This window comes from Tursiops truncatus, chromosome 10 (genome assembly GCF_011762595.2).
Source record: "Tursiops truncatus isolate mTurTru1 chromosome 10, mTurTru1.mat.Y, whole genome shotgun sequence".
Lineage (NCBI taxonomy): Eukaryota > Metazoa > Chordata > Mammalia > Artiodactyla > Delphinidae > Tursiops > Tursiops truncatus.
In genome coordinates this window covers 91,218,437-91,231,201 of record NC_047043.1, presented here as the reverse complement: position 1 = coordinate 91,231,201, position 12,765 = coordinate 91,218,437, and the positions used below count along the sequence as shown (strand labels likewise).

At 44.2% G+C, this 12,765-nt stretch overlaps 1 protein-coding gene across 1 annotated transcript in view; it reads right to left on the bottom strand.

Annotated features, from left to right (window-relative positions):
* Nucleotides 1-7,672, bottom strand: part of ITPR1 (inositol 1,4,5-trisphosphate receptor type 1) — a 318,730-nt gene extending 311,058 nt beyond the window's left edge. The window contains exon 1 of the mRNA XM_073787587.1: nucleotides 7,460-7,672. Coding sequence (XP_073643688.1) covers nucleotides 7,460-7,623 — 164 coding nt within the window. The 5' untranslated portion in view covers nucleotides 7,624-7,672. The remainder of the gene's footprint in view (nucleotides 1-7,459) is intronic.
* Between the last annotated feature and the right edge of the window lie 5,093 nt (nucleotides 7,673-12,765).

The window sequence follows — 12,765 nt, the reverse complement described above, 5'->3', positions numbered from 1 at the left end:
AAAGCTCTCATTTTTATCAGAGAGAATCCTGCCAGACTTTTTTTTTTTTATCTTTATTGGAGTATAATTGCGTTACAATGGTGTGTTAGTTTCTGCTTTATAACAAAGTGAATCAGCTATACATATACATATATCCCCATATCTCCTCTCTCTTGCGTCTCCCTCCCTCCCACCCTCCCTATCCCCTCTAGGTGGTCACAAAGCACTGAGCTGATCTCCCTGTGCTATGCAGCTGTTTCCCACTAGCTATCTATTTTACATTTGGTAGTGTATATATATGTCCATGCCACTCTCTCACTTCGTCCCAGCTTACCCTTCCCCCTCCCCGTGTCCTCAATTCCATTCTCTATGGCTGCATCTTTATTCCTGTCCTGCCCCTAGGTTCTTCATAACCATTTTTTTAAATTTTATTTTATTTATTTTTTTGTACAGCAGGTTCTTATTAGTCATCCATTTTATACACATCAGTGTATACATATCAATCCCAACCTCCCAATTCACTAATGATGAACAATCTGAAAGAGAAATTAAGGAAACTCCCATGTACCACTGCAACAGAAAGAATAAAATACCTAGGAATAAACCTACCTAGGGAGACAAGAGACCTGTATGCAGAAAACTGTAAGACACTGATGAAAGAAATTAAGGATGATACCAACAGATGGAGAGATATACCATGTTCTTGGATTGGAAGAATCCTGCCAGACTTCTATACCCTCACCTTAGTTGGTGATTTCGCCTACCTTTCCTCTTAATTGAACATGAGAAGGCTGCTAGGGGAAAGTACAAAGGTCAGTTTCAAGAGGTGACAGCTAGCCATGAAAAAACAAACTATAAAAATAAGTTCTGGGGGCTTCCCTGGTGGTGCAGTGGTTGAGAGTCCGCCTGCCGATGCAGGGGACACGGGTTCGTGCCCCGGTCCGGGAGGATCCCACATGACACGGAGCGGCTGGGCCCGTGAGCCATGGCCGCTGAGCCTGCGCGTCCGGAGCCTGTGCTCCGCAGTGGGAGAGGCCGCAGCAGTGAGAGGCCCACATACCGGGGGAAAAAAAAAAAGTTCTGAAAAAGCACAGGGGCAAGCACCCTCCAGCACAGATCTCACACTTTCACACGCATTAAGAACCCCCTGGGGACCTTGCTAAAACGCAGTTTCAGCTTCAGTGGATCTGGGGTGGGACCCGAGAGTCTGCATTTCTAACAAGCTCTCAGTTTGAAGCCAATGATGCTGGTCTGGTGACCACAAATGGAGTAGTAAAGATGTAGAACAAGGTTTCTCAAATTTTTGGCTGTGACCCACAGTAAGAAATACACTGAACTTACAATCCAATGTTTACTCTGTGTGTGTGTCGGGGGGGGGGGGGGAGAGAGAGAGAAAGATTGAGAAAACTTGTTGCAGCATACACAGTTCTTTTAAGTATCCACGTGATATACTGTGACGTTTTCTATTCTGGTCTACTTTATCAAAAAATCATCTATCAAGGTCCACCAAACTGATTTCACAACTTCTTAATGGCCTGCCACACAGTTTGAAAAGCATGGCTATAGAACAAGAGTAACATTCCTGCTTGACTGGGGAGAACTCCTACATCCTAACCCCAGCCCACTAAAGCTAAAACTGAGACCAACTTGAAAAGTTAAGAGTATGTTCAGGGCTTCCCTGGTGGCGCAGTGGTTGAGAGTCCGCCTGCCAATGCAGGGGACACGGGTTCGTGCCCCGGTCCCACATGCCGCAGAGCAGCTGGGCCCGTGAGCCATGGCCGCTGAGCCTGTGCGTCCAGAGCCTGTGCTCCACAACGGGAAAGGCCACAGCAGTGAGACGCCCGCGTACCACACACACACACACACACACACACACACACACACACACACACGAAAAAGAGTATGTTCAGAATTTTTTTTTCAAAGGCAAGGATGTATCGATTACATTCTGGAAAAGCTTTCATGAAAAATGTTCAGGTTTTACATTTCCTTCATTTTAATTTATTTTCTGACCCATAGGATGAGAGTGAGAAGAGTACCTATCTGGCCCTGAGCTCAGCTCTCTAAGTACCATCTCCCACTCAAAAGAACTAGGGCTTCTCGGAGAAAAGACTGAATTCAGGTCTGCGTCAAGAAATATAGAAGATGAGCCTGGAACATCTTGTCATACAAGAAGCAGGAAGTCTAAGACCACTGGGGTTGTGTCTTTTGAATCAACTTGAGTAGCCTCTCTCTGAGCAGAGATGGACAATTTGAACATCAATAAGGATGACTACACAAAATGAAACATAGAAAATATGTCTAAAGCCATGAGTTCATAATGATATTAAAATAACCATACCCCTTGGTCATCTCGGTACAGGGTTTCTCAACAGTGGCACTGCTGATGCTCTGGAATGGATTATTCTGGGTTGGAGAGCTGTGAGATGTATTGAAGGCTATTTAGCAACACCCCTGGCCTCTAACCATTGGATGCCAGTAGCACCCTCTCCCCAGTTGTGACAACCAAAAATGTCCCCAGATATCGTCCAATGTCCCCCACTTGAGATCCATTGCCATGGATCATGCAAGGGGATCAATGCGTTATTTCTGAAAACTGATAAAACACAGAGAGAGACTGAAGTATTGATCCTGTCTTTTGTTTATATATATATATATATATATATATATATATATATATATATATATATATATGAAACTTTACCCCAGGGAACCAAACACTAAGTGGAGGAAATTTCATGTCATAAAATATTCCAGCTAATAAATGAACCAGAAATAGAATTAGGAGTGTTACAAGTCCAGCTGAACTAATGGATTGAGGCAATCAGCATCCCTGGATGCTAATCACAAGAAAGCATGTCCAGACATACCACACACGCCCGTGAGTGAAGCTCACAGTAGACTTGGGGGGGAAAAAAGCGTGACTCTGATGAAGCCTCTGCATCTAACTATCAAATTAAACACAAATATAATAAATATAGAGGACAGAGGAACATGTTCAACTACACCACACTGATGCAGTCAGCAAAATGCAGACTATAGGAAAAGATATCACCCAGTTTCTTTAATAACAACCAAAAAATGCATGGAAAGAAAAGAGGGGTCGAGGAAATACATAGATTAAAAGACACAGTGACCATTTGCAATGTATCGACCTTATTTGGTTCTTAATTCAAACAAACTGCTGAAGTATGCATATCTGTTATTATTATATATATGTTGAAATAATAAATTTATTTAAATTAAGGAAGTGAGAACACAGATGCAATTTTAAAATTTGCTTTTTTTCCCCTTGAGATGGACAACAGTATCGTGATTGTTTTTTTTAAAAGAATCCCAATACTAGAGATATATACTAAAATATAGATGAACTGGTATATCTGAGATTTGTTTCAATACCATCCAAGAAGAGAGGGAAGAGTATATGAGAATGTGGATAAAACAATATGGGTCATGAACTGATAACCATGGAGGGTGAGTAAGGAGTAAAGAGGGGTTCATAATACTAAGATCGCTACTACTTCATGTATTTCCAATTTTCTAGAGTAAAGTTTTCCTGTTAAGTGCAAACAAAAGAGTGCCTGGCCCTAACCCCTCAGGGGATTAGGTTACTTTGCAGAACCAATGAGAAACTTTTTATTTAAATACATGATAACTAGGCTTTACCCCTGTAATGTGGTAACTGACGTTTGAATAGTGTTTTACCTTCCATTTCATTCTCTTTTTTTATTCTTTTCTCCTTATTTCTTTTTGATTTATAGTTGATTTATAATGTGTTTCATGTGTACAGCAAAGTGAATCAGTTATACATATACACATATCCACTGTTTTTTACATTCTTAAAAACAGTACAAACTGAATGAGAAAACCTGGACTCTATGACAGTGATGAAACCTGAATGATATACTTTTTTTTTTTACCCTAGTGATTCCATACATGTCCTCATTCCAATGAAATCCCATCAAATGTACAGCCCCTTCTGGATAAATGACTCAGATGTCTATTTATTAAGAAGAAAATATGTTCACAATATAGAATGCAAAAGGCAAGGAATCAAACAGGAGGTATGAGTCCCTTTTCACAAAATTTAAACATACATGTATTTTTATATGTCTATACATAGAGGGAAAGTTTGAAACCCTAATCTTAGATGGTAGGATTGGAAGTGACTGCTTTTGTTTTGTTGCCTATACTTCCTAAGGTTTTACAACTGAATACGTACATCTTACACAATAAGTAACAAAATGTATTTTTGTTACACGTTTGTACACATTGAGGGGTCCACTCCACTCATCAGGGAGAATCACTTAGAAGGAACTTCATATCCCCGAAGGATATTAGATAGCAGAGCATGAGTGCTCTTTGTGTAATTCCTTAAAATGAGACTAGACAGACTGCAGGGTAGCCACAGGGCACAAAAGGTTTGTGTTGAAGATAAACCCCCAGGAATATCATTAGGTTCTTAGAATTTGTTTTGTTATCCAAGCTAACAGTACGTTCACCTCTTTTATCAAAGATGCCTTTCCTCCTGAAGTGAATTACAATCCCAAGTAAATCAGGTGATTAACCAGTCTAGAAATCTGGGTTTTATCCCCCAGCAAGTTCCAAGCTGGTATGTGATCCTGCCAGCCTCACCAAAGCCTCTTTGGAAAGGACAAGGTGGTTTAGTGATGCCGAGAACCACTGAGAATTCTGTGCAAGTTTACAAATCCTCGGGGAAACAAATCATTGCATACCGGCAAACACCTGGCCCCTGCACAATCTTCCCGATTCCCTCTCCCACCTGAACACCTGGCACTCTCCCTCAGCTGCAGCCATCCTGGCCTCCTTGTCCTTCCTCTAACAGGCCCCACCTGCTCCCATCTCAGGGCCTTTACACTGGCTGCTCTGGCCCTTTGGAACATCCACCCCCCAGACACCTACATGGCTCACCCACCCACTTCCTTCAGATCTCTGCTGAAATGCCACCGTGTTAAACAGCCCTTCCCTAACACAACATGGCAAATCAACAAAAATTTTTTAAAAAAATAAGAGAGAGAGACAAGGAGGCATAATAGGTAAATGAGTACAGTTTGAGCTGACCAATTAACAATCGATTTCCCTATTACCACAACCATAAACAGAGATGAGAAACCGATCACAACGTTTTCGCATTGCAGGTATAAATAACAAAACGCAAACTGAAAATAAAGAGACTGACTGAAGTCAAAAGAAGAAAAAAAAAAAGACCTTCCATGACTCCCGATCTCCCAGAGTACTCCCTTATTCCCTTTACTGTTCTGTTGCTGTTATCATTTTTTTCTTTTCATTGTGGTAAGATCTACATATATAACACAAATTTTACCATTTTAGCCATTTTTAAGTGTATGATTCAGAGGCATTAAGTACATTCACATTATTCTGCAACCATCACGACAATCCATTTCCAGAACTTTGTCATCTTCCCAAAAGGGAACTGTACCCAATAAACACATTCCCCATTCCCCAGCAGCCCCGCCCAGGGCAACCCCTATTCTGCCTCTTGTCTCTAAGAACTTGATTGCTCTAGAAACCTCTTCTAAGCGGAACCATACACTATTTGTTCTTTTGCATCTGACTTGTTTCACTTAATAGAATGTTTTCAAGGTTCACCTATGTTATAGCATGTATCAGAATTTCATTCCTTTTTAAGGCCAAATAATACTCCACTGTACAGATATACCACATTTTGTTTATCCGTTCATGGGTCAATGGGCATTTGGGTTGTTTCCATCTTTTGCCTATAGTGAATAACGCTGCTGTGAACATGGGTATACAAAAATGTTTGAATCCCTGCTTTCAACTCTTTGGGGTATATACCCAGAAGTGGAATTGTTGGGTTACCTAGTAATTCTACATTTAATTTTTTGAGGAACAGCCATACTGTCTTCCACAGCGGCTGCACCATTTTACATTCCTACCAACAGTGCACAAAGGTCCCAATTTCTCCACTTCCTCACCAACACTGTTGTCTTCCGTTACCCCTCACTCAGCTTTATTCTTCTCCATAGCATTTACTACGTATCACACTACAACACTTACTTATTATATTGGCTGCCTACCCCCAGTTAGGATTTAAGCCTCTTAGGAATAGGACTCTCATCGCTGCATCCCCAGCATCTAGAACACACCCTGGCACACAGCAGGTACTCAAAGTTTGTTGAATGAAGGAATAAAATATTTGAACCACAACTTAAACAGGCATTAGAGTTTCTAGAATAGATTTATCATACCAAGTGCCTTAAACAATGTCCAGTTTAGGGAGGAACCTGGACATAGTTCAACAGGAGGAATAGCTCAGTGGGTGATGGTTTCAGCTCATCCTCATTAGCAATAACCTCAGAACCACAAACACTATGACAATTGGTAGGAATCATGGAAATTATGTCATTCCTGTCCCTGACTTCAAGCCTTAATTCATTTCATCAAAAGAGCCGGGCAGGGCTTCCCTAGTGGCGCAGTGGTTGAGGGTCCGCCTGCTGATGCAGGGGACACGGCTTCATGCCCCTGTCTGGGAAGATCCCACATGCCGCGGAGCGGCTGGGCCCGTGCGCCATGGCCGCTGAGCTTGCGCACCCGGAGCCCGTGCTCCGCAACAGCAGAGGCCACAACAGTGAGAGGCCCGCGTACCGAAAAAAAAAAGAGCTGGGCAAAAACTTAGTGAACTAAAAACTCGCGTGTACTTCCAGTTACTAAAGAAAGAGCCTGTGAAAGCAATGTGTTTTATTTTAAAAGATCAAACCAACAGCAAAAAGATGGGGCACTGGCCTTGGGTAGACTCCTTAATTAGACGTGCCCAAGAGCAGCTTGACCTAAAAACCTAACTCCAGGCCTAATTTTAATTCTTTGACTTTTTTCTGTTGTTCAAATTTGGTGTTTGTTGCTTCATTTTGGTTTGTTTTTTAAGAGCTGCTTGTAAAGAAATCAGATTTTCCATGAAATCATTACAAATGAGCTAAAAAGCCATTTGGGTTTTTGCTGTGGAAGTCAGTTGTTAGTATACCATTGTATTAGAAGTTTCTTTCTCTCTTTAAGACTACGGTCTTCCTCAGCTGAAAATATTTTGAGATAAAAGGCAACAGATCTGTCTTTAGTTCGCCTATTTCTTCTCTAAGCAAACATTCCATCTCTCCTTCCTCAAGAAAAGGTGCTAACTCCCTCCAAAAGGCAACCGCTGTGTTTAAATGGATAACACCACTGTCAACCCCAAACAACTTCCATGAGTACCAAACTGGAGGCCAGGAGTAATTCATTACGAGCATGAAGAACTTTCCCTGCCTGATTAGGAAATCTTGATAGGATATTCTGTTCCAATTTGAATTATTCAAAAAGCAGATTATACTTTCAACACACACACACGCAAGAGAAAGAAACGAAAAAGAAAAGTGTTCTTACACAACTGGCCACAAAGCAAACTGAAGGATACATGAAAAGACATCAACATTTCACAGTTTAGACTCACTGCAATTTAAACTTTCGAAGTATTCCAATGGAGAAACACCTGATTCTTGTAACCTGCTCAGATGCCTTGATGTAGACAATCAAGATGGATTTCAGGTGTGAGATAAACCCAATGATGAACTTAAGCAACGTTCCTTGTGGTTTGGTTTCTTTTATTCTCCTCATGCAGACTTGCAGCACACAGCTTACCAAAACGAACTCAGTACAACACCTAAGACCTCCTCAAATAGCCACAGTCTTTTATTCCTACATCTATGGCTACATCGTTTTCTTCTTACATCAAGGTCACTTTGTTCCTTCATCGTTTGGTGGGACACAAGCAAAAGTTATTCATCGACAGCAATAAGTTTACCACTTTTCCCAGGTATCCCCTTATCGCCCCACAAACCTAGATGCATTTGTGGGAAGCAGCAGAGTCCCAAACCTTGGGGTTATATCTTGCATCCACTGGGTGCTAGTTACCGGACAAGTGATTTCACTTTCTGCACCTCAGCTTCTTCACCTGTACCTGACTCACAGGGTTTCTGTGATGTATGGCTCTGGACCTGGCTTACAAGTACTTAATGGGCATTATTATTTTTAGCAACCAGAGAAGAGACCACTTTCTCCCTGCCTGCACCTTACTCTGAAGAGGGGACCTGAACCCAATCCTTGGCCTTATGAGTGCCCACGTAGCCATACGAGTCAAGAAAACTCCAAGAAGGAAGTAGACCTCACATATCCAAATCCTTCCCACTCCACGAGCACTCCTGAGGAGCTTATCAACAGGAAACAAAAGCACAATACTACTATAATGAAATGTCTGACTTTTCTTTTCTAATTAGCAAAGCCCGAAGATTGTAGCCCAGGGAACAGCTAAATATTTAGAATGTTAAAGAAGTTACGAAGACCCAGGCCCCCCACCCATATTACCCTATCGTTTACCCTCTTCCTGACCATTTCAGAAGAAAAAACTTGTGATGCTCAAATCTGCAGCAATGAGGATGTATGTGCACCCGTTGAAACCTCCCTCTCGTGAAGTGCAGTCTGAACATTTGGGGAGGAAAAAAATAGGAGCTGCTTGTGTTTACAGTTAAATGCTGCTCTAAGCTCATATCCCATGACAGGCACCTAAACCATAGGAATCCACCAGATTCCTTGATGTTCAAGTGGCTTCAAGTCAAGGGCTGGATGCTATTATCTTATGTTTCAAGAACTTCCCTTTTTAAAGTTCTAATTCTTTCAGTTTGCCAGCAACCACTTTCATTTCTTGGAACCCAATCTACTCTGATTAAACACACGTTCACAGTAAGAAAAAAGAAAGTGACTATTTTGAAAGAGAGAAGCAGATAATTTTTGCTTACATATCTTGGCAGATGAAATACACTGTATCCTTCAGAATTTAAATCATCAGCACACCACCTGGCAAGTTCAATTCTCACGTCACCAATGGGCATCCCTTTTACTGGTCCGTTTAATGTTTTTCTTTTTTTCCCCTCCTCTCATAAACCTTCAGGCTGCTTCACTTCTGAGCTAGGGCCAAAAGTACTAGGCAGGACTGCCCTCTGGATCTCATCCGCTCCCTAAAGCCCTCACCAAAGGCAGTGACAAATTTTGGAGACTGAGCTATGAAGTTTCCTTTTATTTCCTATTCCCCATCTCCATGACTCTTTAGAGGGAACTTAAATAGGCTTAGGACAAAAACTCCTTATTGATTACAGCTCTCAGGCTTCCACACTCACCTGACCCGGGTCAGGCACTCTGTTGCCAAAACACGCCCAGCCAGGAGTGCGAGTCTGGCTCCCCCCGTAGTCAGCTCCTAAATAATGAGAAAGAAGGAAGACAATATGAGATTGGCCAGATGTGGGTGCCTAAGAGAAATTTTCAAATTCCACACTTCCACTTCCGTTAGACTCCTTCCTGGAGAGACAACCCCGCTGCCCCCGCAACACACACACACACGACCACCACCACCAAATCTGACAGGTAGGTTGGTGGGATCACTTAAGTGAGGATTACAGGTAACTTCGCTTATTTGTTTCCAATATATAACTGACAGGTGAGACTAAGTGCGCACAAACTTCGAACGCGCCGAGGGGCTGAAACTAAGCGAAGTGTTTGGCAGATCCCAAAGCACTTGTTTCCCAGAGCGGAGGCCAAGTATCCTCATCGGGCGTGAGCTTCGTCCACACTTCATCCCTCACCGCTCCCGGGGTTTTCTTCCGTTTTTTAAAACCTCCCCACTGGGGCCCCAGTACACGCATTATTCTCCCAACCGTGCAGCACGAGGGACGGCTACATTTTAAGAAAGATTGTTTCCTGCAGCGGACTCACACAGGACACCCCCGCACACACCTCCCAAAAAACAAAAAACAAAACAACTGTTTCCTGCAGCAGCTGCAACAGTTTCCAACTTGGGGGAATGCCATTCCAATCCAGAATGGGCAGCCCTCAAAGCCAGTCGATGGAGTTCAGAATTTTTTTAACCTCAGATGAACCCCCCCAAAATGCCCTCTGTAAAAGAACCTCTAAATGCATGCAAGTGCGTGCAAATCCACCAAGAACTCCCAGAGAGCGAGGCAAAAACTTCTGCCCCCGGGGGAACAGTACCAACTCCCCGCACCCTCTGCCCGGCCCCAGCCGCTACCTTGGTGCCCGGGGAGCCACGCCGCTTTGGGGGAGGAGGGCGAGGAGAGGGGTTAGCAGCCGCTGGGTAATCCCATGTCCGCGAAGAGGGAGCTCGTTCCGCGAGGATGGAAGCGGAACACCCACACCTCCTCTCGGCGTGGGCTTTCTCTCTCCACCCTCTGCCTCCTCCTCCACCACCACCTCCTCCTCCTCTCCTCCCACCCCAGCAAGCCTGAGGAAGCGCCTCAGCAGCTCATCCACATGGTTACTGCACTGAGAAGCGGCTCCTGGCAGCTTATATAGGCCGGGAAGCTCCCTGGGCAATGTAGTCCAAGTCCGGGGTCGCGGCGGCGCCTGGGGCAGGGAGGATGAACTACAAGTCCCAGAATCCTATGGGCTCCCGGGCTGGGCTCTAAATAGACGCACGCCGGGGCAGGGAGGGGCGTCCGGCCGAGAGTCCGGGCTTCAAAACGAGCTCGGGTCTGAGAGAGGCGGCTGGGTTTGGAGCCCGCGACCCAAAACCATCTCTGGGGGCGCCCCCAACCCTTGGGGACTCTCCTCCTTCGGCTGCCCCCTTTCCCTAGAATCCAGGTGTCACTGGGAGCAGAGGGCGGGGAGGAGCTCGGATTTCTGCTTTGGGAAGTTTTTACAAGCTGTTACCCACCCTTCCCCCGCTTTGAGTCCCCGAGCCAAGAATTTCAGAAATCCAGGGCACAAAAACGCCAGTGTTTGCGGTCAAGGATTAAAGGCGCGAGGTTGTCTTTATTTAATCTGCTCTGCCCTGTTCGGGTTTGCACAGAAAACTAAGTCTGGGAGCAGTGCAAGCGGGGACACAGGCAAGTGGCTTGAGAACACTTTCCTGAGCCCGAGCTGCTTGTGTGTTTCCTCGCCCCGCAGGAGGTAAAGAAACGCAAGCCTCTCGGTGCACAAATAAAGGAGCGGGGTTGTGACTTGCCAGCGCTGAGATTGAGAGGCAGAAAATAAATACAAACCGCGACCTCGGTCCTGACCCTGCTACAGGCAGCCCCTCTGCTCCCGGGAGCTGTAAATGCTTAAGTAAATAAACCGCAAACCAGAAAAATAAGGGCTGTGGAGAGAGAAGCTCATACAAAGATGCGCGTCCAGGCGGGGCGCCCTCCAGCAGCTCCGACAGGGGCTTCAGGGACAAGGTGGCTTTCAGCTCACTCACTGCTAAGTGATGCCTGGCTATAAGCTTCTGGCTGCGGCTTTTACAGGGAGGGCAAGTCAGCCTCAGAAGATGTGCGTTCATTCCTCAAACGTTTCCTGAGAGTCTACTGGATACCAGGCGCTGTGCCAGGCACTGGAGTATGGTGGTGAGCCAAAAGACATCGCAGTGTTCCGGACAGGCACTGCCTACTGCCGCATAGGATCTGCTACAACAGCAATAGCAATAATAATAATTGGGGAGACTGATTTTGAGCCCAGCCCACATGCACTTTTCATCAGTTTTAAGAACCCTAGGCATATTTATTATCCCTATTTGACAGACGCGCAACTGAGGGCTCAAAGAAATCAAGTAACTTCCCAAGATGACACCGTCAATTAAGTAGTGCAGCCTGGATTCCAAGTCCAGCCTGTAAGTGTACTAAGTCCTTGTCTTTCGGGAAATCCATCACAACTGCCTTAAACGGCCTCCCTCCCCATTTTGGGAGCAGCCTCTGAGCCCTTGGGCAAGTCATTTTTATCTCTTTGCCCGAGTTTTGCCATCTTGGAGGGAGAAAATCATTAGAATTTGCCAACTTTCTGTCAAGTTTGCTTGATACAGAGTCAACAGTCTTATGAAACTTCAGAAACAAATTAGGGGAGCAGCATAGCTGATAATTATTACTGACATAATAATGCCAAAACTAATAATAATTACTGACATTTATTGGGTACAGGCCATGTGCCAGGCATTACTCTAAACTCTTTATGTACATTACCTCATCAAATCCTATTAATGAACCTTTTTTTACTTATGAGAAAATTGAGGCACAGAGAGGTTAAGCAAGTTCCCCAAAGTCACACAGGGAGTAGGCTGTCTGACTCCCAAACCTTGGTTTTTTACTACTGCCCTCCACAGCTTCCCCAATGTAAACATATGTGTTGTATTTGTGCATATAAGCGTTTAATCATCCAGGAATAGTTATCACATTCACCTTTGTCCCCTCCTCTCTTTCAGCATCATCCTCTGGTTGCTGGACACCACAGGCTTCTGCCTAATGCCTCAAGCTACCCCTCCCATCAGCAGGAAGCTCCCCCACCTTGTCACAACAAAGGGGTTCACACCTTTCCCATCTGTCCCCTCTCTTCCTCCATGAAAACAATCTGTTCTATTTCTAAAGGGTTTTTTGTTCTGCTTTTCATATTCAACAAATCGCTCTATGCTGACATAACTGGTAAATAACTGGTAAATACTAAAGCACCCTACCCTGTGCTTCTAATTCAGAAACACAGTGGGATTTTAACGTGGATTTTCTGAAGGAAATTTGCTCAAGTCTGAGGGCTGGAGTTGGGTGATTTTCATCCTCACCATATAGTGGACACTTGACCTTTAACTGCTTTCTCCACTGTCTTCCCACCCAGACCACAAGTTTCATTAAAGGCACGGACCGTATTTTATTTACGCTTGTATTCCCTACCACTCCTAATGCAGCAGGCCTTAGTCCTCTGTCTGCGCATTTTTTTAGATATGCAAAA